The sequence below is a fragment of the Pogona vitticeps genome, chromosome 2 (assembly GCF_051106095.1).
Source record: "Pogona vitticeps strain Pit_001003342236 chromosome 2, PviZW2.1, whole genome shotgun sequence".
In the NCBI taxonomy this organism is placed as follows: domain Eukaryota; kingdom Metazoa; phylum Chordata; class Lepidosauria; order Squamata; family Agamidae; genus Pogona; species Pogona vitticeps.
Window position 1 is genome coordinate 271,012,578 of NC_135784.1, and position 21,866 is coordinate 271,034,443.

The 21,866-nt window shown below is 42.4% G+C and overlaps 1 protein-coding gene across 4 annotated transcripts; it reads left to right on the plus strand.

Annotated features, from left to right (window-relative positions):
* Positions 1 to 2,660: 2,660 nt before the first annotated feature.
* Positions 2,661 to 21,598, plus strand: CCNH (cyclin H). Of its 4 annotated transcripts, XR_013542212.1 has the most exons (10): positions 2,661 to 3,191; positions 5,023 to 5,145; positions 6,340 to 6,413; positions 6,624 to 6,834; positions 8,092 to 8,255; positions 9,563 to 9,633; positions 15,936 to 16,001; positions 17,716 to 17,827; positions 19,857 to 19,917; positions 21,450 to 21,598. XR_013542212.1 is itself a non-coding variant. In XM_078386382.1 (9 exons), the coding sequence occupies exons 1-9, from the start codon at positions 2,985 to 2,987 to the stop codon at positions 21,480 to 21,482; spliced, it is 1,056 nt and encodes a 351-aa protein (XP_078242508.1). In that variant the 5' UTR covers positions 2,661 to 2,984; the 3' UTR covers positions 21,483 to 21,598. The 4 variants fall into 4 exon arrangements, 3 of the variants coding, with proteins under 3 accessions (XP_078242508.1, XP_020639440.2, XP_072848676.1); XM_078386382.1 differs by lacking the exon at positions 15,936 to 16,001; XM_020783781.3 differs by lacking the exons at positions 2,661 to 3,191; positions 15,936 to 16,001 and adding an exon at positions 3,622 to 3,840.
* Positions 21,599 to 21,866: the final 268 nt, after the last annotated feature.

Genomic DNA, 21,866 nt, shown 5'->3' on the forward strand with positions numbered 1-21,866 from the left:
TTGAATTTATTGCATTTATATCTAACTCTTCCTTCCAGGAGTCATAATTATATGCATTCATTTTTAACTTTCACAACCGGTCAATGAGGCTGGTAAAGAGACTGGATCAATGTTACCTGTACATCATTGGTGGGGCCATCATAGCAGAGTGGGAATATGAGTCTGGCTTTCTGTAGTCCTTATTCCTCACACCATGACAGGGCTACTGTTGTTTTCTATGTTGGGGCCTGTTTTTCAAACTTGTTGCTTTGAAACAGGGGATTGCAGAAGTCATGAAATACATGGAGCTTGACATTATTTGATTTGTAGCAGAAGTCTTGACTTCTTGCATTGGTTCTTGACTTCTTGCATTCTACAAAGTATATGGAGAATCAATGTTTTGTGGATTCTGCATTGTCTTGCATCAGCCACATTGCCTCAACTCTGCAAAATGTGCAGGACTGCATGGGAACACATCTGTATAAGCGCTATTACTATAAATAAGGAATAGTTGTTTGTTGTAGCCCCATAGTGCTAGAGCTCTCTCTGGATGATTTACTACATACTTATCCAAACAACAACTTTGCCCTTTGCCCCAGAGAGGTGGGTATTCATTTTACCAACCTTGCAAGGATAGAAGGCTGAGCCAATGAGTCTGCTTCCTGAATCCCTCAGGAGTGAAAGGTTGAGAGCAGAGGCTTGACTGCAGTACTGCAGTTTAACTACTGTGCCACAGAGCAATTTGCTCATTTATTATTGTATCCAGCTATGGCTGAGCCTGTTCTGAAGGAAGATGAGAACAAAATTAGAAGCCTGTACCCAACCTGGAGAACCTGCTGTTGCATTGCTTTCAATCCCACTGTACTATTTTCTTTGCAAAGCAACTGTATATATGTGTGAGAAATAAAGTGTGTGCATCTATTTCCATACCTTTGCTTTGGTATCAAATCCTGGGGAGTACAGAAGGTTTTTTTTGTGTGTGGTTTTTAGGAAATAGCTTTGCAAAACTCTCATTCTCTGTCAGATACTGAAATAACTCAGGTAAATTACACACTTTTTAAAGGCATAAGTAATTGGATAATTTTCATTATCTTCCAAATTTGCTTTGCTGTTCTCCTGTTCTCATAATTCTGGCCAAATATCCTAGCACTTGCAATGCTTAATGACAAAATAAAACATCTGCATAGACTAAGAACTTTTACACATGATTGGCCAGAGCAATTGATTAATAACGTTTACAGCTAGTTATGAAAATGAGATTACAATACTTGTAAAATTAACACTGCATTTCTAATTCTCCTGCCTGTGGACAATTTGCACAACAAGCAATTCAGCCATTCATAATTAACTAGCACATTTCAGTTTCCAGTTTAATTTTCAGTGGTGCATCTTTCTTATTCATCCATTAAAGCTGCACCATTAAAAGAAGTATTGAAGTTTTATTTATTTGTATTATGTTTCTTTTAACCCCTTTCCCTTTTTTATATTCAGGCAAATTTTATACAATAAATTTTGCTAGGGCTGATTTTAAAATGAAGAGTCACTGCTGCTATTCATAACACCTTGAAGCATTTCCCACTTTGATGCCCTCCAGAACATAAGGTGGCTGGGGATAGTGGGAGTTGTAGTCTGATCTAGATACTCCCAGGTTGCAGAATGTTTTATGAGGGAGTACTGTGTTATGAATGGGTAACTTGTCATTGATATATCAGAGAAATGAATGAGCTTGCATGATACATTACTGATGTGATCCATCCTGCCCATGTCTACACAGAAACAACTCCCTTTGAATTCAGTGGGGTTTACTTCCAGCATATTATAGCCTTTGTTGACTTCCTTGCTTCCTCCCTGATGCCATCTCTACAGATCACTCTTTGTATGATTTCTACAGGGTGTGTGTGCGCGGCAGTTTTAGCAAATTTGCAAAGAGTTGTGTGGCATTTTTAAAGCGAACAGATCAATTATAGGAAGAGCTCTATTATCCAATGCTGGAGTTACCTCAAACATCTGGAGCTTGTCAAGTTTTGGTGTTGACAAGCTGCCCCTCATCCTTTTATAAATGTGTACCGATACAGCATGGTGTTTCTTTTTAAAAAACTGTACTAATGCAAGATGCCAGGGCAGGTTCTGAAAGGGCACAATCCACAGCCCTGGCTTATCTAGGAATCACCAAGCGGCCATCTTTTCTGTGTCACTCCGGATTCAGTTCAGCAGCAATGGAAGGAGGCAAGACTGACGTTGCAGTTCTTCCCAGAAACACACGTCCCAAGCGGAGGGAGAGATCGGGCAGATTTGGAGACGAGAGACCAGCCTTCCAAGCATCCTAGTGGAAGCGACTTAAGCACCCCGCTCCCTGTCAGAAGAGACAGCCGGGCGACTCCACACGGCGAGAAACCTCCTCCTGGCTCCAGAACGCTGGACTACAACCCCCAGGATTCCTCCCCGCTGGCTCGGCCGCCGAAGGCTGATGGGAGCTGCAGTCCCGCCACATCTGGCCCGGGCCCGGGCGCCTTCCCTCATCCGCCCTTCCCAGCGGAGAGGGGAACAGCTGGCCGCCCCGTCCAGGGGACGGACGTTCGGGCGGGGAGAGCGGCTCCCTAAACGGGGCGTCCAGCTGCCCCCTCTTTCCACCTCCCCCACCGACGGTTTTAACCAACAGCGGCTTTCGAATTCGGTTTTTTTTTTTTTTTTTGCATCTTCTGGGCGTCGGTGCAAACCCGCTCACATCCGCGCTGGTCTCAACGACCCGCCGACACGTGTTCTGTGCCGCCCGCTCGGGTAGCGACGTCTAGCGACCCTAAGAGACAGCGAGATCGTTGAGTGGTCGTACCGGTGCCACCCCCGCGTTCCCCTGGATGAGGGGGGGATTTGAACCCAGGGTTCTGGAGTCCCCGTCCGCCTCTCTACCCACTACCCCGCAGTGGGTACCCTCGCCCCCAGAGCCCTTCCGCCCCCAAATACGAAGCAGCATTTTCCAGGACCCGTATTATTAGTGGCGCCCACCGATGGAGAGAGCACCGCGCAGGGAACGGCAATGCGCAGAGGAGGGCTGGCAGGGACTACTAGCCCATCTTCCCCATCGCCCCTGTGCCCCCTCCCCTGGCTGTGGCGGCTGTCAACGGAAACCCGAATCGAGAGGCGCGTGGAAGCGTCGATGCCTCTATGATCTTTACGGCTCTGCCCGAAGTTCTCTGGTGGATCTGGTCCTAGAGGTAAGGATAGCGGTGGTCAGCGGTGCCAAAACTACACTGCCGGTTGCCAATCAACTCAACCTAGCTCTGCCCGGAATCCGTCAGAGAAACTAAAACTGGGTGACGTAGTTCTTAAACAGTTGCAATCTTACACACTTTTACCTTCGATTAAGTCCCCACTGAACCCATCTGGGCTTAGTTCTGAGTGCACATGCATAGGATAGTTAGGGGGCGGACCGCCAATTCGCGTACCGATGCTTCGGAAATGTAGTAGAACACCCAGTTGTTTGTATCTCTTTGGGACAAGAGCCGTTTTATTTCTGAGAGCAAATCCAATCTGTAGTGCATGCCGGGAAAAAGCTCTTCGTTCGCGCAAGGCCCGCTGGGTTTAGGAGGAAAGTTCCCCGCCCTGAGAGGGGGTGGGCTCCGGAGGAGGCGGGGCCGTCTGTGACGTCATGGGACGTCCGGCTGCTTCCGGGCTCGATGGCTGCCGGCCGTGGCTGCCAAGCGGGCCGAGTCGCGTGTCCTCCCGCGGCGCCGACGGGTCGTAGGAATGTATCACAGCAGCACGCAGAAGCGGCACTGGACTTTCCGCAGCGAAGAGGACTTGGCCCGGCGCCGAGCTGATGCCAACCGCAAGTTCCGTTGCAAAGCGGTGGCCTATGGGAAGGTAAAGGGGAGGTTAGGCTGGGCTGGCCGCGGGGCAGGTCGCCCCCTCCGCGGGAGCGGCTTCTCCCACCCCGGGCGGCGTTTCGTTTCACGTCCGGCGCGGGTCCCTCTCCTCCCCCTGGCCCCTTGTCATCAGAGAGGGTGTTGCTGGAGGCAGGGGGCGGTCGGTCGGTCGGTCGGGGAGAGGCTGCTGGACATCTTGTGGTGGAAGGCGGCGGCGGGGGGGCGGCGGCATGGCCTCCCGGGAAGGCATGCGAGGAAGGCCGGTGTGTCGGGCCAGAGCAAGACGCGAGGGACCGGAGACACAACGGGCGGCCTCCTTGGTCTCTCCCCACGGGGCGATAAACACCCACCCACGCACCCCCCCGTCCCTTAAAATGGCATGGTTGAACTGAAGAAACGGCCTTCTTTAGATAGGCGGCGGGGGGGGGCGAGTGTGGAGTGATCTGCTGTCAAGTTGCCTCTCGTCTTCCAGCAAAGGGGGCTTGCTACTTAATATGCTGCCCCATGGTGCTTAAAAAGCACTCTCGGGTGGGTCGACTTGCAATTTAATTGTGCAGGCTAACCATTATAGCAACCCCATGAATGAGTGATTTTTCAATATTTGCAGTTTGATTATGTGATTTGCAATTTAATTTCTGCAGGCTCCTTGTTATAGCAACTCTATGAATGAGTGATTTTCAGAATTTTCTGCCCTCAGCTGGCCCACGCGGCTGTTAGAAACTTCTGGCTTCCTTTAGGGAGTCAGTCCATCTTGTATTTGGCCTTCCTCTTTTCCTGCTGCCTTCCTCCTTTCCCAGCATTATTGTCTTTTCCAGAGAATCCTGCCTTCTTATGATGCGCCCACATTGGGACAGCCTTAGTGTCATCATTATTTTTACTCAGAACATACTCTTCCATTTAGATTTCCCTCATTCCAAATATATTTCTCCTATACTAGACTCTGATTGGGGAACTTGGGATTCTGTTTTTATAATAATAATAATAATAATAATAATAATAATAATAATAATAATAATAATAATAATAATAATAATAATAATAAAAAGGTAGATACCCAAAGGTTGAAATTTGCCCACCTGCTTTATGGAATTGCGCTATTGAATTACATTATTTATCAACTGTAAGCTGTATCAGTGGTGGTTCTCATTTAAAGTTAAGATACCTATCGTTCTTTTGCAAGGTTCAACAGACGGACTCATTTCTTCTTGAGCCGCATGAGGAGTTGGCAATATGTAAATATTATGAAAAAAGGTTATTGGACTTCTGCTCAGTATTCAAGCCTGCAATGCCCAGATCTGTGGTGGTAAGTTTTTTTAATAGTGTAGTTTTTTGCATTGGCATGGGCAGACATCTGTGGAAACTGGAGGGTTGAAGAAAAGAGAAGGGGGATTGTAGCAGAAATTCCAGCCACAGCAGCAGCTTGTTCAGATATTTGGTTTTGTAGCAGTGTAGTGAAAGAGACTGCTAATATTGTTTCTACATCAGAAGCCTAGGAAGAGAACACTGGAGATGACAGAAGTGGGTCAAAAAAGTTAACTGTTTTGTAATACTGTACAATTGGTCACTGTTAGAGAAGGTTATAGGCCTATTCAGATGCTTGTACACTCATAGGTAGGTATACATAGATTGTGGGGAATTGGGCATGCACGTAAATGTGGTCTCCAGACATTCTCCAGACATCTCCGGGCTTAAAAGGAAGCTACCGCAAAATGCCAGATGCAGGGGAGGTATCAGGAGACAGGCATCTAGTAGTCTCATGTGTTAGCAGGGGCATCTGGTGGGGCCACTGTGAGATACAGAAAGCTGGACTGGATGGGCCCTTGGCCTGATCCAGCAGGGCTCTTCTTATGTTTCCAGAAGTGCCATAGATCTTTGCATGTTGAGCCTAAAGGTCCATAGAGGGCCTTGTATCTGGCTGGACATAATTAAAGAGCTCCCATGAACAGGAAACCTGATAAGGCAGCATTCCCAATCACTAGAGCTGTGTGACCAGGTGCAGCTGAACATACTAACAAAACTCTCTACAGGGCCTTGTGCTCACTGGGCAAAGATCTAGGATACTGCTGCGTACATGTGGATGCTTTAGGGCAGGGCTTCTGATTACACCCACATCTCCACCACCCAAATAGCCTTACATGGAGGCAGGCTGCTCGCTCTGGAGAAACACAAGTGGGAAAACTTGAGCGTAGCTGAGATCAGAGGAACATATGTGGGCTTTTCTGCCTCATACACTTCTGTTATTGTCTCAGGAGTACCCTGCTTTTCAGTCAGAAAAAGAGGCAGGGGAACTGATGCAAATGTATTCCTTCAAATATCTCAAAAATGCCCCCTCTGTCTCTTTTGAATCCATATTTTCTTCTAAGTAAACATGCCAGTGATTGCTTTGCACATTACTGTTTCATTTATCTGTCTGATCTACCATGTATTTATTAACTCCTTATGTACAAGGACAGTGCCTGTGTTATCATGTGTATAAACTTCAGCTTCTTTTTTTTAGGGATCAGCCTATATGTACTTCAAACGTTTTTACCTGAATAACTCAGTGATGGAGTACCATCCTCGCATAATTATGTGAGTTACCTAAAACCCTTCATGTTTTACTTTGAATAAGTGCTCCTAATTTCAAAGTTATGAATGACATTAAAGATTTTAGCTTTTATATTAGGGAAAAGTTTTCTCTATGTTTGTTTAGAATTTAGGTTGGAATGTTGTAAATGATTTGTGTCTTAAGTGTATATAATTATCTTCATTAGACCCAAATCTCTTGTGTTTGTTTTTAAGGTTAACATGTGCATTCTTGGCATGTAAAGTAGACGAATTTAATGTGTCTAGTGCACAGTTTGTCGGTAACCTTCGTGAAAGTCCAATAGGACAGGAAAAGGCTCTGGAACAGATTTTGGAATATGAATTGCTACTTATTCAGCAACTGAACTTTCATCTTATAGTGCACAACCCTTACAGGCCTTTTGAAGGCTTCTTGATTGATTTGAAGGTAACAGATCTTTGTTGCTTAAGAAAAGTTCCTTAAATTTTAAGAATCATTTTGAAGTATTTAACTATGAACGATACAAAGTGTATTGGCTGCATAATATCAAGAGATAAAATGCTTCTGAATGCCAGTTTCTGGATAATATGTGTGACAGGAATTGTGTCACTCATGGCTTGCTTGTGGATTTTCCATTTGGCTTCTGGCTAGGTCAGTCCAGTCTATCACATTCATAAAGTTATGTTCTTAAGTTAAATAAATAAACTATTACTGTACATCTGGACAGCGGAGCTGCTACATTCAGTAAGAGCAGAAGTATTTTGTAATAAAGTAGTCATGCTGTGATACTTAAAGAGGCTAATAGTATTCCTTTGTCATTTAAGTGAGCCTGCTTTGCATCTGAGATTTGCCTGACTATGTACATATTTCAAAATCTGCATTTCTTATTTGTCTTCAGCATGCTGGAATAAATTATTAATTGAGTGGTGATCAGGGAATTAGTGTGTTAAATTCCCACAGCAAAATTTTGGCTTTACTTCCTTCTTGAGAACTATAGGGTGCAGTTGGTTTGTGCTTTCGGATGGTGGTTCCCAGAATTCCCCAGGTAGCATATGTCTTTTCAACAACTTCCTTACTAATGCAGATCAAGAATAGTGAAGTAAGGGTTATGGATATCATGGGAGAAGAATAAAAATGCATCTTTTTTGCAAATCCATGCCCTTTTCAAGCTGACTATGATGTACTAGGCTGGCCAAAATACTGTTTCAGGTTCCACATTTTAAAATTTGTGCTATACTGAACTTCTAAACAAGTGAGGTGTTTTCTTCTTAAGAATGGAGTGGCAGCATACAGATGTTACAGACTTCAGTTCCCAGAATCTTTGACAATCTGACACACTGGGTAGGGCTTTTAGGAGTTGAAATCCAAAGCATCTAGAGGGCCAGAGGTTGAGGCTGGCAGGCGTAGAAGACTGTTGCTTCTCTAGCATTCTTGAGTTCAGTAGAAGTTAGCAATTGCATTATACTGGTTCATTAAAACCATAATGCTGTGACTTCTAGATGATTTTCATGTGGGTCAGAAGGGCCAGGATAGTCACATGCCTCCATTTCATATTTTTGCTTTAAACAATCTGGCCCATCAGAATTTTGGTTTACTCTTTGAAAACAAAACTATTAATTAAGACCTGTCTTAAATATGCAAATAATGGAAGTATTAATCTGTATATGATGCTGATGCATTAATACTTGGGTGCTTGTTTTCTAGACTCGTTATCCATTGCTTGAGAATCCTGAGACATTGAGAAAGACAGCCGATGACTTTCTTAATCGGGTTGCCTTGACAGACGCTTGCCTCCTGTATACACCATCTCAAATAGCTCTCACTGCTATCCTCTCCAGTGCATCTAGGGCAGGAATTAATATGGAAAGGTAGATAATCTTCTGAATATAGAAAACATAGAGTGAAATAACATCTTTTCTTGGTGCCATCTGTAGAAGACTTTTATACAGCCACGGAAGGGTATATTTGTGGTGCTAAAATTTTGCTAGAACATGGTGTAATAGTTGCTGAGTCGTTGCTGTTCTTTAGGCTTAGTCTAGGCAAATCCCTATATGGGTGGCCAACCGAAGTAGCCGCTTACTGTGGAGGATAATGCTGTCAAGATTTACTAGACATGTTGGTGATACAACATCTCTAGTTTCAGAGACTGTATGCAGCTGACTGCCAGACAGGGGAGAGGATGACAGGGAAGATGCACTTGTACTCATGGTCTGCTCCTTGGCTTCCTAAGGATACTTTGGCTGGTCACTAAGGGAATAAAATACTGGTTTTGACGAGATCTCTGGTCTGAATCCGTCCTATAATTCATGCATGTGCAACCATAGCCCTATTTGGGTTTTTTATAACAGGGTTAATCCTAACCCATGGGCAAAGGGAGCAGCCTAGTTTTGCCCCTCCATCCTACTTTGTGTGTGTGGAGCCGAATCTAAATAGGAAAGTGGCATCACTCTGTGTGGCCAGGAGCTCTGATTCTTCAAGGATTTGGATTACATGGACAACCCCCAGGGGTAGAGACTGCTATTCAAATTCAACTCTTTCCATGCAGGAACTAGGATGGAGGGAGCAGGCTGGGTTGCTGTGTTTGTTCATAGGTTATGATCAGTTTTTTTACTGGTTGCTTAAATAAGGTTTGTGTGAGGCAGTGTGTGTGGAAGAAGGTAGGTGCAGTCTAGTATTTGAAGATCTAAGTATTTCCTCATGAAATTTACTCATTTCTTGTCCCTTGATCCTGTTATGTCTCAAACATTGCTTGTAAAGTGATTACTTTTGCAGCCTTTAAAAATTTTATCATACACTGAAACTATAAGTCAATGTTTCTAGACTGCCACTACATTTCAGATTACCATTGTTTGCTTTTGGGGAAATTATCTGTGATTCCTTATGTGATGCAGGTTTTTAGAAATGAAAGACGTTTTAGAGCATTCTAATCACCTTTGCTTTCACTGCAACATGTTTACACTGATTGTTGTTGGGCGTTGTTCCTTTTTTATAGTGTGCTATGCAAATAAGATATTGTTGAAAAAAAATCCTTTCCATCATCTAACATTAAGTATTAGGTAGAAGAATTACATTTTACAGGGAGTATGTTAATTTAAATGTTCTTCATAGCTAGTTTTGACTTCTTTTTGCATCTAAACACTAGCACTGGGATCTAATTTTCACAATCTTTTGACAGTTACTTGTCAGAAAGCCTAATGCTGAAAGAGAACAAAGCTTCCCTCACTCAGTTGCTGGATGGGATGAAATGTAAGTAAGGATGAACAGATTTTAAAGTGTTCTACATACTACTAGAGGGAAAGAAGCTTTGCAAAAGACTTGGTAGCCATTTGAAAGGTGGTAGAGTTTTTCTTTTCGATGCTTATAAGCAGTCACCAGCATTTCTACAGTTGGCTTCTATTTCAGTAGCTTTTTAAAAATCGAAAATGTCTCTTTCTAGTGATTCCAGGCAATCTAAAATTATACTGCAAATATGGTAAAATATAATGATACAAGTAACAGTTTTATTGGAACCAACTGGATTTGACTGTGGTACATGTAGAACGGGGTGGACAACTTGCAGGGATCATTTTTGTGGTACATGTACCACAGGGGTTGTTTTTGCTGTTCTCTGGGCTGTGCAGGAGCATATATCCTCTCAAAAACAGCCACTTCTCAAATAGCAGGGGTGTGTTTAGAGGGAAAACATACAGATTGTGCCCTCCCCACCTCATGCAAATCGTTTTACTCTCAGTTTGCTGTCTTTCAAGACTTTTTCAAGACTGTTTTAAATCTTAACAGGCCTTCTTTTCTAGAAACAGGCATTCGCCACTCCTTTTTTTAAAAGAACCTCTAAGTTCTAAAACAACCCTTGTGTTCCCCAAAGTTGAGGTTTATGAGGCAAATCCCCAGATGCCTCCTTTTCAGTGTTAAATGTGTGGCGGAAGCAGAGAAACTGCATCTCTGATGCGCAGCCAACAAATCCTGTTGTGCTTCTTTATCTTGGCTGTCTTAGCGGTTCCATTGCGTGCCACATAAGAGAGAGGGATTGGAAGAATACTTCTGCTCCAATCCAGTTCTTCCCACATACTGTACAGAATTAATAGCTGGCAGGAAATGCCATAGATCTGTATTCACATCTGTCTTTGCCCCAGCGGTTTAACTCTGAGATTGGTTTGGCTTGATAGAACAGTAACCTAATTGCCTTGATATGTGCCAGTTTTAACCCCCCCCTCGCCACAGGTGCAAACATTGTCAGCAGAGGGTGCGAGGCAAGACCATTTGTGGCATCTTCCACCTCTACACGATCTGAAAGACACCTAAAGAGGTCACATTCAGTTTTGATAGAACTAACAGCAGGTTGCTCTAGCCTTCTTCCAGCTGTTCTTTTATTTCTTTATTACACTTCATGTTGAAAGCTATTCACCCATAATCAAGAGCTTTAAAGTTGTGCAGTCTAGTGCATAATAGGATGTTCATCTCAGGCACAACTTGAAGTAAGGCATGAGCCCTTGACAGCTTGAGCCCTGGCTTTCTTCCTGTATGAGCCTGCCTGGGGTCTTTGGAATTTCAGGAAGGCTTTGGTTCAATAAGCTTTGGAGGCACATCAGGTGGGGACACAAGACAGTGCTGCACTAGTTCTGGAGCTCCTCACTGAGGCAGGCCATGCTGCTCCCCATGCCATCCCCTGCTGTGCTTTTGCCAGCAGGCAAAGGATTTTTTTTCTTTAAGCAGACATTTGGTCTCTGAGGAAGAAGCTTCTTTTTTGTATCTGTTTTACATTAAAAACCACTGTATTTTAATGTCATTTTTATAGGTTCTACAACAGTTTCCATTCCCTTTGCCCCATAGTCAAATCTAGCTCTAACATTCTCTTTAGCACCACTGAGGACTATTAAAGGCAGTCTCATACTTAGCAGTGTTTTTTGGTTGAGTATGGTATCAATAAGTTGAAGCAACCCAGCTTCCTCTTCCTTCCTCTCTTCTTGGGCATAAATCTAAAAATAAAACAGCCAATCCTACCTCTTGTACTAGCAGTGGGCTTGAACAGTTCTTGACAGAGAGGTAGACAGAGGAAATCTGTCAAGGTTATTACAGCCTCACAATTTAGGGAAATGGTTAAGACAGTGATGGCTAACCTTTTTGAGCCCGAGTGCCCAAACGGCGACACAAAACCAAATTATTTCTTTCACAGTGCCAATACTACAATTCAATCTGAATACTGATGTTTTAGTTTAGAAAAAACAAGTCATAATCTGAATTAATCATCACCTTGTCTTCAAAACATAACAGAACTTTCAATGATACAAACACTTTTTATTGAAAAATAACCATTAACTCTAGTAAATGGAAACAAACATTGAAGTAATACAAGCCAGGTAATTTATACAAGCTTTTAAAATAATTATATGCATGGATTTTTGATAAGGGATACTCAACTTGGCATGCTTTTGCACAACGTGATTTTTTGATGTTGTATGCATACTGATAATTTGTCAAACCTTGGCCCATATGCTGTTAGTTTGAGAGCAACACATGCAGCACCCAGACAACCCAGATAAGGTGGCTGCTAACCTTGAGCCAGACATCCTGGAGAGTGCAGTCAAGTGGGCCTTAGAAAGCATGTCTAACAACAAGGCCAGTGGAGGTAATGGCATTCCAGTTGAACTGTTTCAAATCTTAAAAGATGATGCTGTTAAGGTGCTACACTCAATATGCCAGCAAGTTTGGAAAACTCAACAGTGGCCAGAGGACTGGAAATGATCAGTGGACATCCCAATCCCAAAGAAGGGCAGTGCCAAAGAATGCTCCAACTACTGTACAGTTGCACTCATTTCACACACTAGCAAGGTTATGCTCAAAATCCTCCAAGGGAGGCTTCAGCAGTATGTGGACCGAGAACTCCCAGAAGTACAAGCTGGATTTTGAAGGGGCAGAGGAACTAGAGACCAAATTGCTAATATGCGCTGGATTATGGAGAAAGCCAGAGAGTTCCAGAAAAACATCTACTTCTGCTTCATTGACTACGCAAAAGCCTTTGACTGTGTGAACCACAGCAAACTGGCAAGTTTTTAAAGAAATAGGAGTGCCTGACCACCTTGTCTATCTCCTGAAAAATCTATATGTGGGATAGGAAGCAACAATTAGAACTGGATATTGAACAACTGATTGGTTCAAATGGGGAAAGGAGTACAACAAGGCTGTATATTGTCCCCCTGCTTATTTAACCTATATGCAGAATACATCATGTGAAAGGCTGGACCGGAGGAATCCCAAGCCAGAATTAAGATTGCCGGAAGAAATATCAATAACCTCAGATATGCAGATGATACCACTCTGATGGCAGAAAGTGAGGAGGAATTAAAGAACCTCTTAATGAGGGTGAAAGAGGCGAGTGCAAAAAATGGTCTGAGGCTCAACATAAAAAAAAACACAACCCCAAGATCATGGCCACTGGTTCCATCACCTCCTGGCACATAGAAGGGGAAGATATGGAAGCAGTGACAGATTTTACTTTCTTGGGCATCATGATCACTGCAGAAGGGGACAGCAACCATGAAATTAAAAGATGCCTGCTTCTTGGGAGGAAAGTGATGCCAAACCTAGACAGCATCTTAAAAAGCAGATACATCACCTTGCAAACAAAGGTACACATAGTCAAAGCTATGGTTTTTCCAGTAGTGATGTATGGAAGTGAGAGCTGGCCCACAAAGGCGACTGACCACAAAATAATTGATGCTTTTGAATTGTGGTGCTGGAGGAGACTTTTGAGAGTCCCCTGGACTGCAAGGAGAACAAACCTATCAATTTTGAAGGAAATCAACCGTGAGTGCTCACTGGAAGGACAGATCCTGAAACTGAGGCTCCAATAATTTGGCCATCTCATGAGAAGAGAGGTCTCCCCGGAAAAGATCCTGATGTTGAGAAAATGTGAAGGCAAGAGGAGCAGGGCACAACAGATGACAAGATGGATGAATAGTGTCACCGAAGTGACCAACATGAATTTGACCCAACTCCAGAAGGCAGTGGAAGACAGGAGGGCCTGGCGTGCTCTGGTCCATGGGGTCACGAAGAGTGGGACAGAACGACTAAACAGCAACAACATTTATAAAGCTTATTATGTACAGTACATTGAAATTCTGGACTTATTTCCTCCAAAATAAACCATCCTCAGAAAAGCAGCTATATATAGGAGTGCAGACTTTAAATACACATTTTATACACTACATAAAGTGTATACACACAATTTATTTATCTGAAATGTAGTGTTGGAAAAGAGTTTTGCAGATAGCATGACTTGTCGGAAAGATAAGTAAAGCAAATTAAGTGTGGACTTTCACTACAAGCTAAAATAACCAAACAAAGAGTACTGTACTACCACCATAAGAAGACAAGCTCACTGCAAAAGGCAGCAATGCAAGAAAAATGCAAAGCAGTAGGAAAAGAGGAAGACTGCACATGAGATGGATTGACACAAAAGAAGCCCGCAGTCTTTTTTTTAAAGACCTTTTGTTTGGTGTTGCACTCAAAGTAGGACCAGCTGCAGAAAGACTGGGATTCAGATTTTGGAAATAAACTGTGACACTCTTGCCTCCTTTGGGGATGAGAAATAGAGAAACGCAATTGCTACACAGTTCAGATTTCTGCTGTTCTCAAACTGCAGAGCTAAATGCAGTGGAGATTAACCGTTTTGAGACACACAATATTTTTCCTAAACTTTTAATTCCACAGCATTAACACAGAACCCTTTGACAAGGAAAAAAACCAAGTTCCCGAAGAGACACTCTGCTTTGATGAAACAAACTCAGGGTAACATTTATACCAGATAAAAGTACACACACAAACACACAGACAATTTTTTTTCCTAAACTTTTGATGCCACAGCATTAACACAGAACCCTTTGACAAGGGAAAAAAAACATGTTCCCAAAGAGACACTCTGCTTTGATGAAACAAACTCAGGCTAACACACAAACACACAAAAACTCCTCGCTCTCTCTATTTTGTACATACATTTGAAGTTGCAGGTTCCTTCATTTGACTCCCATGGCCAGCTGTAACCAATCAAACAGGCTTACAGTGGTGCCCTGCACAGCGAGGTTAATCCGTTCCGGATTAACCTTCGCTGTGGGAAACATCGCACTACGGAACAGAAAAAGGCATTGGAACACATTAAACAGTGTTTAATGCGTTCCAATGCCATAAAATACTTACCGTTGTGCAATGTTTCCCAGGGGCCGGCAGCCATTTTCGCGCCCTCCCCTCGCACAACGAGGGCGCCAAAATGGCTGCCATCAGCTGTCCGGCGGGTCCAAAATGGCTGCCGGAACAGCCGAAAGGGCCCGGGGTGCAGCGTTTTCGCGCCCTTGGTAAGCAAGGGGAGCGCGCGAAAACGCTGCCGGAAGCCCCGAAATGGTTTCGCGCAGCCATTTCGGGGCTTCCGCAGCGTTTTCGCGCGCTCCCCTTGCTTACCAAGGGCGCGAAAACACTGCACCCCGGCCCCTTTCGGCTGTTCCGGCGGCCATTTTGAAGCCGCGGAACAGCTGATCGGCGGGTCGCAAAGTGAAGGTCGGTAAGCGAGCAGCTTACTGACCTTCGTTCTGCGATTTCCCGCCTATATGGGCACCGTTTTGCGATCGCATTTGCGATTGCTAAAACGGCCTCGTAGAGCGAATTCATCGCTCTACGAGGCGCCCGTTGTGCGAGGCACCACTGTATTTCCGATCTCTTAAAGAAGGAGTGCTGTAACCCAGGAAATTAGCAAGAGGAGGTGGCTGACGATGGTTTGAGGGGTGGGGTGGGGGTAGTGCTCTGCTTGTGTGCCAAGGGAGGCTTCTGTTCATAGGTTCGCCATCACTTGGTTAAGATGTCTTAATTCTGGTTGTCATTTTGGAACAAGCCTGAATACTTTCGGATGAGTTTTTTTTCTCGAGAAACAGTTCTGTTGGAAATAATGTATTGATTTTGATAGCTTCTAGCATTTCATTTATATCATACCTTTACTCCAGTAAGCTTGAAGCAGCAAACCTTTGCTCCTGTTTCTAGTTTCTTGTCAGTACTGCTGGTGGGTTGTGCCCACTGAAAGTTCTATTCACGTATTGGACATTTTTACCACTCTCCCCTTCCCTTTGCACACACCCCCATCTGCTCCAGAAGTTTGGAGTACTGCAAGAATGGTGTAGGGGGCTTTGTGGAGAAGGATGGCAATTTTCATTTATGAAAGGACAGCTGTGGATTACATTCATTGTCTTAAGTGAGACCTGATTTTCAGGGCAGAAGTTTTTACATGAAAACAAAACAAAACTTTAGTGCTGTCTTTAGCACCATAAGGAAATAAAAGAGGGCATTTGATCCTCCCTTCCTTCCCAACCTGAAAGGTATTAACTGCCTGAAACTTGTAGTCTACAGCACACAAAACATCAAAACAAATCTGCTGATGGTTTTTTAGTAGACTGGTGCTTACTAGACTGTCCTTGATACTTCTTTTATGCTTGCATCAAAGACAACACATCCTTCAATTGATTTATATTCTGAAGGCTTGATATGCAAAATGTGCCTTGTGTCTCTGACAGTTTCCCTGGGACAGTAGTGCTAACTCTGCATTATCCATTAGCCTCAAGGAAATCCAAAACCATAATGTAAGCAACTAGTTCCGTATAGTTCTTCACTTCATACTTGCACTATGTCTTGACATTACTTAGAATAAATCCTCTGATGTAAGATGACAGCTAAGAGTCTTACAAATGTAATCTTAGCTTCTCTAAAGGGGGGAAGAATGTTACGTGGCAAATTTTAAGCCAAGACTTTGTCTGTGAACCTATTTGAAAGAAGTTAGAGTACTGCTCAGTTGACATAACATTTGCTCTAACAAGAGAGCTTGCTTTTAATTTGATGGAAAGCCTGCTAAGTATCTGCACAATACTGCTTGACATCTGTGATATGTAAAATTTGGTTAGGCAGGAGAGGAGGACAACCTTGAAATATATTGGCTGAAATCTTGTGTTGCTGCACAAAAAGCGTAACTTTTGGAGGTAAATTGCCTCGAGTGAGAAATCTCTGCAGACATTTCTTAACCCTGGAGAAGTTGCTTTTGCATACTGAGTCACACAACTGGGCATGCCAGATAATAGCTGAAATCACATTGCTTAGCATATTAAGCTGCACTACAATAGGCTCACTGAATCAATATGCATTTGGTAAATCATCTACTCCTGTTTCACTGATCAAAAGTTGCAAATACAGTAGGTTGACTTGAATCAATGTAGCTTACAGAGGACTTGACTCACAGAATCCCAAGATTCAATAGCCTAATAGTGCAGCTTACTATAGTAAGCCACTGTCCATGGAAGTTTCTTAACCTGATTTCAGCCACTGTCCATGAAAGTTTCTTAACCTGAGGCCATTTGCCTCTCAGTTACGCCTTTCGAGTAGCAGCACAATAAGATTTCAGCCATTCTTATCTTGATGCTTGCAAGTGGCCTGAGCCATCTCCTAGAGGAAGTGGCTCTCTCAGCAGGAGTCTTTTCTGCCACTTTACTGATGTCTGTCATGACATCTGTCTCTTTCATCATGCCATCCTCCTATTTCATCAGGAGAGGCATTCTTGCCCAATTTGTTTTGGTAGTTTTGTATGTTGGGGCGAACAGGTGAGCTTTGCACAATTTAATGGCACTGAGATGTTTTGGAATGTACCTCTCAGCATTTATGACTACTAGCCATGTAGCTGGCTCGGATGGTAGTTGAGGTCTAGAGCAATGGATGGTCATCAAACTGGGGAGGACTTACGTAGCTTGAAGTAAGCTTTACCTGCAGCAGTTAAGATTTTTTTCAGATTAGATCACACTTGGCACTATGTAGTCTACCTAATATAATGCCAGAAAACCTTATTTTTTAAATAAACTTTTTAAAAAAGAGGTGATTAAGCACTGTAAAAGATGCTGCAAAGAGTTTTTGTTCCCTAAAAAAATGGAGTTAATTAAAATAAAGTTTAATTTAACCCCCCCCTCGTGTCATGTGGAAGCCAAAAATTAAATTGTGGGGGAGGGTGGCAACATGGCTTCTCTGTACTTGAGCCCTATGAAAACATGATGCAAGTGCCCCCTAGAGGGCATAAAACAACTTTTTAAACAAAAGTTATGAAGTGGACTGCAAAATTCGTAGGGGTGGACTGCAAAAATGGCCCTGGGGGCTGCATGTGGCCCACCCCTGATTTGATCCATAGGACTTGAGCATGAGGGCAGAAATGGGATCATACTACCCATGCAGGGGTGCAGCAGGAATATTTGGAGTGTATTGCTCTCTCTCATAATGAACAAGTCTAATGGTATGTTGATTTTTGTTGCTTCTGTGTAGGCATGAAAAATATGGTGAAAAAATACGAGCTACCACATCCAGAAGAGGTTGCTGCTCTGAAACAGAAGCTAGAGAAATGTCACTGTCCAGAGCTTGGTCTTAATACAAATGTGTAAGTATTAGTTTAAAACTGCATGGTGATTTCTTTAAGTGTTAATATTCATAATATAATTTATAGATTATCATAGGGACGTGGTGGTGCTATGGGTTAAACCACAGAAGCCTCTGTGCTACAAGGTCAGAAGTCCAGCAGTCTTAAGGGCTCCTGTCGCTTGTCCCAGCTCCTGCCAACCTAGCAGTTTGAAAGCATGCAAATGCAAGAAGATAAATGGGTACCACCATGGTGGGAAGGTGACGCCATTCCGTGTCTAGTTGCTCTGGCCACGTGACCATGGAAACTGTCTATGGACAAACACTGGCTCTACGACTTGGAAATGGGGATGAGCACTACCCCCTAGAGTCAGACACAACTGGACTAAATGTCAAGGGGAACCTTTACCTTTATAGATAAGATGCTTTCTATGTGGATCAATAAAAATATTTTTCAGAGTTTGAGCTCCAAGTGGTCTTTCAATTGCTGAATACTTTGAAATGACATAGTATTTTATTTTTAGCTGTGTCATGCTGGCACATATTGTAGCATGCAGTCATTTACTTGTAAGGAAATATTGTAATAAAGCTCATTCTTAAGAAAATGAATGTGGTGATGGATGATCTAAAGAACTATAGACTCCTTGCAAATATTTCATTTATGGGCAGGTTAATACAGTGGTACCCCAACTTGACGACGACCCAGTTAGACGACGAAATCGCTTTACAATGACATTTTTGCGATCGCTATAGCGATTGCAAAAAGACGTTTCTATGGGCGATTTTTGCTTTACGTTGAATAGTTCCCTGTTTCGGGAACAAATTTTTCGCTTGATGACGATCTTTACAGCTGATCGTTGGGTTTTCAAAATGGCCTCCCGCTGTTTTCTGGACCTATTTCTGGAAGACAGCGATTGAAAATGGCTTCCCCTATGGAGGATCTTCGCTGGACAATGAGGTATTTCACCCATTGGAACGCATTAACTGGTTTTTAATGCATTCCAATGGGTTTTTTTTACTTTTGCTTGAGGACGATTTTGCTTTACAGCAATTTTAACAGAATGGATTATCGTTGTCAAGCGGGGCACCACTGTATAGAGAATGGTGGCTGATTAGTTGCAGGCATTCTTGAAGAAACTGATAGTCGGGATCCATTTCAGTCTGGGTTTAAGCTATGGTATGGTACTCTACGGCTTGGAAATGGGGATGAGCACCACCCTCTAGGGTTGGACATGACTAAACAATTTGTCAAGGGAACCTTTACCTTTACGGTACTGAAACAGCATTGGTGATACTGCAAGATGATCTAAGGGAAGTAGACAGGGAGAGTGTAACCCTGTTACTCCTCCCTGATCTTCCTGTGGCCCTTGATAACAGGAGTGGTCTTGTGCTAATGCAAGGGCATCGTTGGATGTACAATATTTACCTGAAGCTTTTATATAAACTAATTTCCAGAAGAATAGCTCTGCTAGTCTATAATAGCTAAAGTGGTGGGGCATCTTAAAATGACTTAACCAAATATTTGCACCAAGTGTATGCAGACTGCAGTCCACGTCAAAGAGATGAACTGTTGTTCTTGTTTATCAGTTGTGTGTATAGATGGTTTCAGGCAGATATGAAATGCAAAATACAGTTTGATCATTACTTTAAACACCTGCACCATGGTCATTTTGCATACATTATGCTTGAATGTGATTACCATTTTTATGTCTACATTGATATGTTTATATGCTTGCTAACTATGAATAAATACATCATTCACCTGATGGACTCCAGTCTACAAAAGCATGTGCCAAATAAATATGTATGTTGTTGCTTTGAAGTGCCAGTAGCCTCTTTGTTTTAGCAGAAACAAGAGTTCTTTATGAGTAGCTTTAAGTTATCTGTGCTGTTGCACTAACAGCTACTTTATGTCAAATTGAAGGGAAATTCCTATTTTGTTAGATTATTCCACTTTTGTGGATATTAAAAAGACAGAATTGAAGGCAAAAATAGTATTCTCGCTGACATGTACTTTGTACCTTTTTGTTGTATTATGCCACTGGTATTAGAAAGAAGAGGAAAGGCTATGAAGATGACGAATACATTGCCAAGAAATCAAAAATTGAGGAGGTTAGTACACTTGTATATTCATTTTTAAAAATAGCTATCACCTAGTTAGAGGACTGTGTGATCACTTCATTAAATCTGTATCATTTGCATATAAAATAGGTTTTAAAGCAGAAAGCCTGTTATTGCTTTTATGTAATGCATGAGCTATAGCAGGCATGATTTTGGAAGCTGCCCTTCTCCTTTATAGAATGGGAATGCTAATTAATTGAGGGCATCTTTTACAGTCAAAAATATATATTTTTAGATTAACTTGACTACTTGTTGCAGTTCTACTTTATTTATCTTTCCATGTGATTGACTAGAACTATGATCAGCAGTACTTTTCTGAGGTTAGTAAAGACTAAAGGAGAATTGTAGCATCTACACTGGGATAAATAAGCAGCTTTGGTCTTCTTTCATTACTATAGTACTGGGTGAAAGGTGGAGTTATCTTTTAGCCTGTTTTTGTAGAATTTTCTGTCATCAGTCAGCTAAAACTGTGGCTGTGTTGAAGAACTTGCAGCAAAGCAAAACTTGCCGGGTCTTAAACATATTGGCTGAAATCCTGTTGTGTAGCTTTATGTGTGCAAATTGCTTTTTTCAAGTTATATACTGTATCATTCCATAGTGTTAGAGCACACTCTGAGCAGTTTACAGCATGATAGTGCAAACAACAACTTGCCCTTCAACCACCTGGAGACTAATTTTTCCAATCTCAGAAGGATGGATGGCCGAGTCAACTTTGAGCCTCTGGACCCATTGGGATCAAACTCAGGTTGTGAGCAGAGGACTAACTGCAGTACTACAGTTTAACCACTGTACCACAGGACTTTAAATGGCTGCTATTTAAAGGCTTCATTTGGGGATTTCAGGTGTAAAAATGTTACACTGTGTACAAGTCAGATGGACTCCAAAATTCCCTTCTGCAATTTGCCACTGTGTCATCTCCACTCTGTATGCAGAGCTAAACAACAATTTCAGCCATTGTCTAAAGTCAGAAGATGCTGCTTATTATACTGTTAAATATTACTGACATCCCCACCCAATCTCTGAGAGAAATGTATTTGCATTTTGTTCTCTCAGTTCAACATCTTCCTAAATCTCTTTTAAATCTGTTTCCTTTTAATTATAATGCCTGGAATTGGACAGGAAAACCATATGCACATGCTGTTGTCTCTCCTTATTCTACGTGGTTACTGCTCCTGCCTTTGCTTCTCCCTACTCTGCAGTCATTCCTCAGCTAAAACTTGCTTATTTATTGCTTTGTCACATAATAGACACCGTCTACAGAATGTTATCTTTTGTTAGAAAATGAAATCAAGTTGGTTTACGTTCTAGAGCATGCTTTTGAAAGGCAATATGGGCTGTTCAGTTTCTTTTTCTGGAATGTTGCTCATGTCTGTTTTAAACACCAGCTACACTAGAGAAACTCAGTTCATACAGCAGAAAACATATTTGGATTTTAAATTCTTTAGATAAGAGATTAATGTGGGTCTGTTTCTTTTGACATAACTGCTGAACTTGAGTCTTTTTTTTCCTTTTCCACTGTTTAGGATGAAGGGACAGATGATGATTTTATAGACTGACTATCCAGACAAATGAAATCCTCAGTATTTAATGGACTGTAGAACCTGAGTACAAGTTGCAGTTTTTAACCTGCAGAAAAAGATACCACTGATGTAATAAAAGTTCCTTGACTTATTGTGGAGTACTTGAATTACTTAAACGGCATTGCTACAAGGGGCAGTACACTGCTGGTAACACGGTGAGGGTTGCTCATCCGGGAATAAGTGTAGTTTTTAAAAAAGAATATAGTCCATAAATCATTCTGGCATGAATACTGTGTCAACAGAAAGAACAGGAAAGCAAATAGCATATCCAATGTGCTGCAGTGATTTGGCTGAGGTCAAATTCAGATTTGCCTAACTTCAGTACAACATGAATTAGAAGACACCTCCCATAATAGCATA

Coding starts and splice junctions, on each gene's coding strand:
- CCNH (XM_078386382.1), top strand. CDS start 2,985: ATGGAGAGAGCACCGCGCAGGGAACGGCAATGCGCAGAGGAGGGCTGG. Junction 9,634..17,715: donor GTTGCTGGATGGGATGAAAT/GTAAGTAAGGAT, acceptor GCTTCTGTGTAG/GCATGAAAAATATGGTGAAA. Junction 19,918..21,449: donor AGAAATCAAAAATTGAGGAG/GTTAGTACACTT, acceptor TCCACTGTTTAG/GATGAAGGGACAGATGATGA.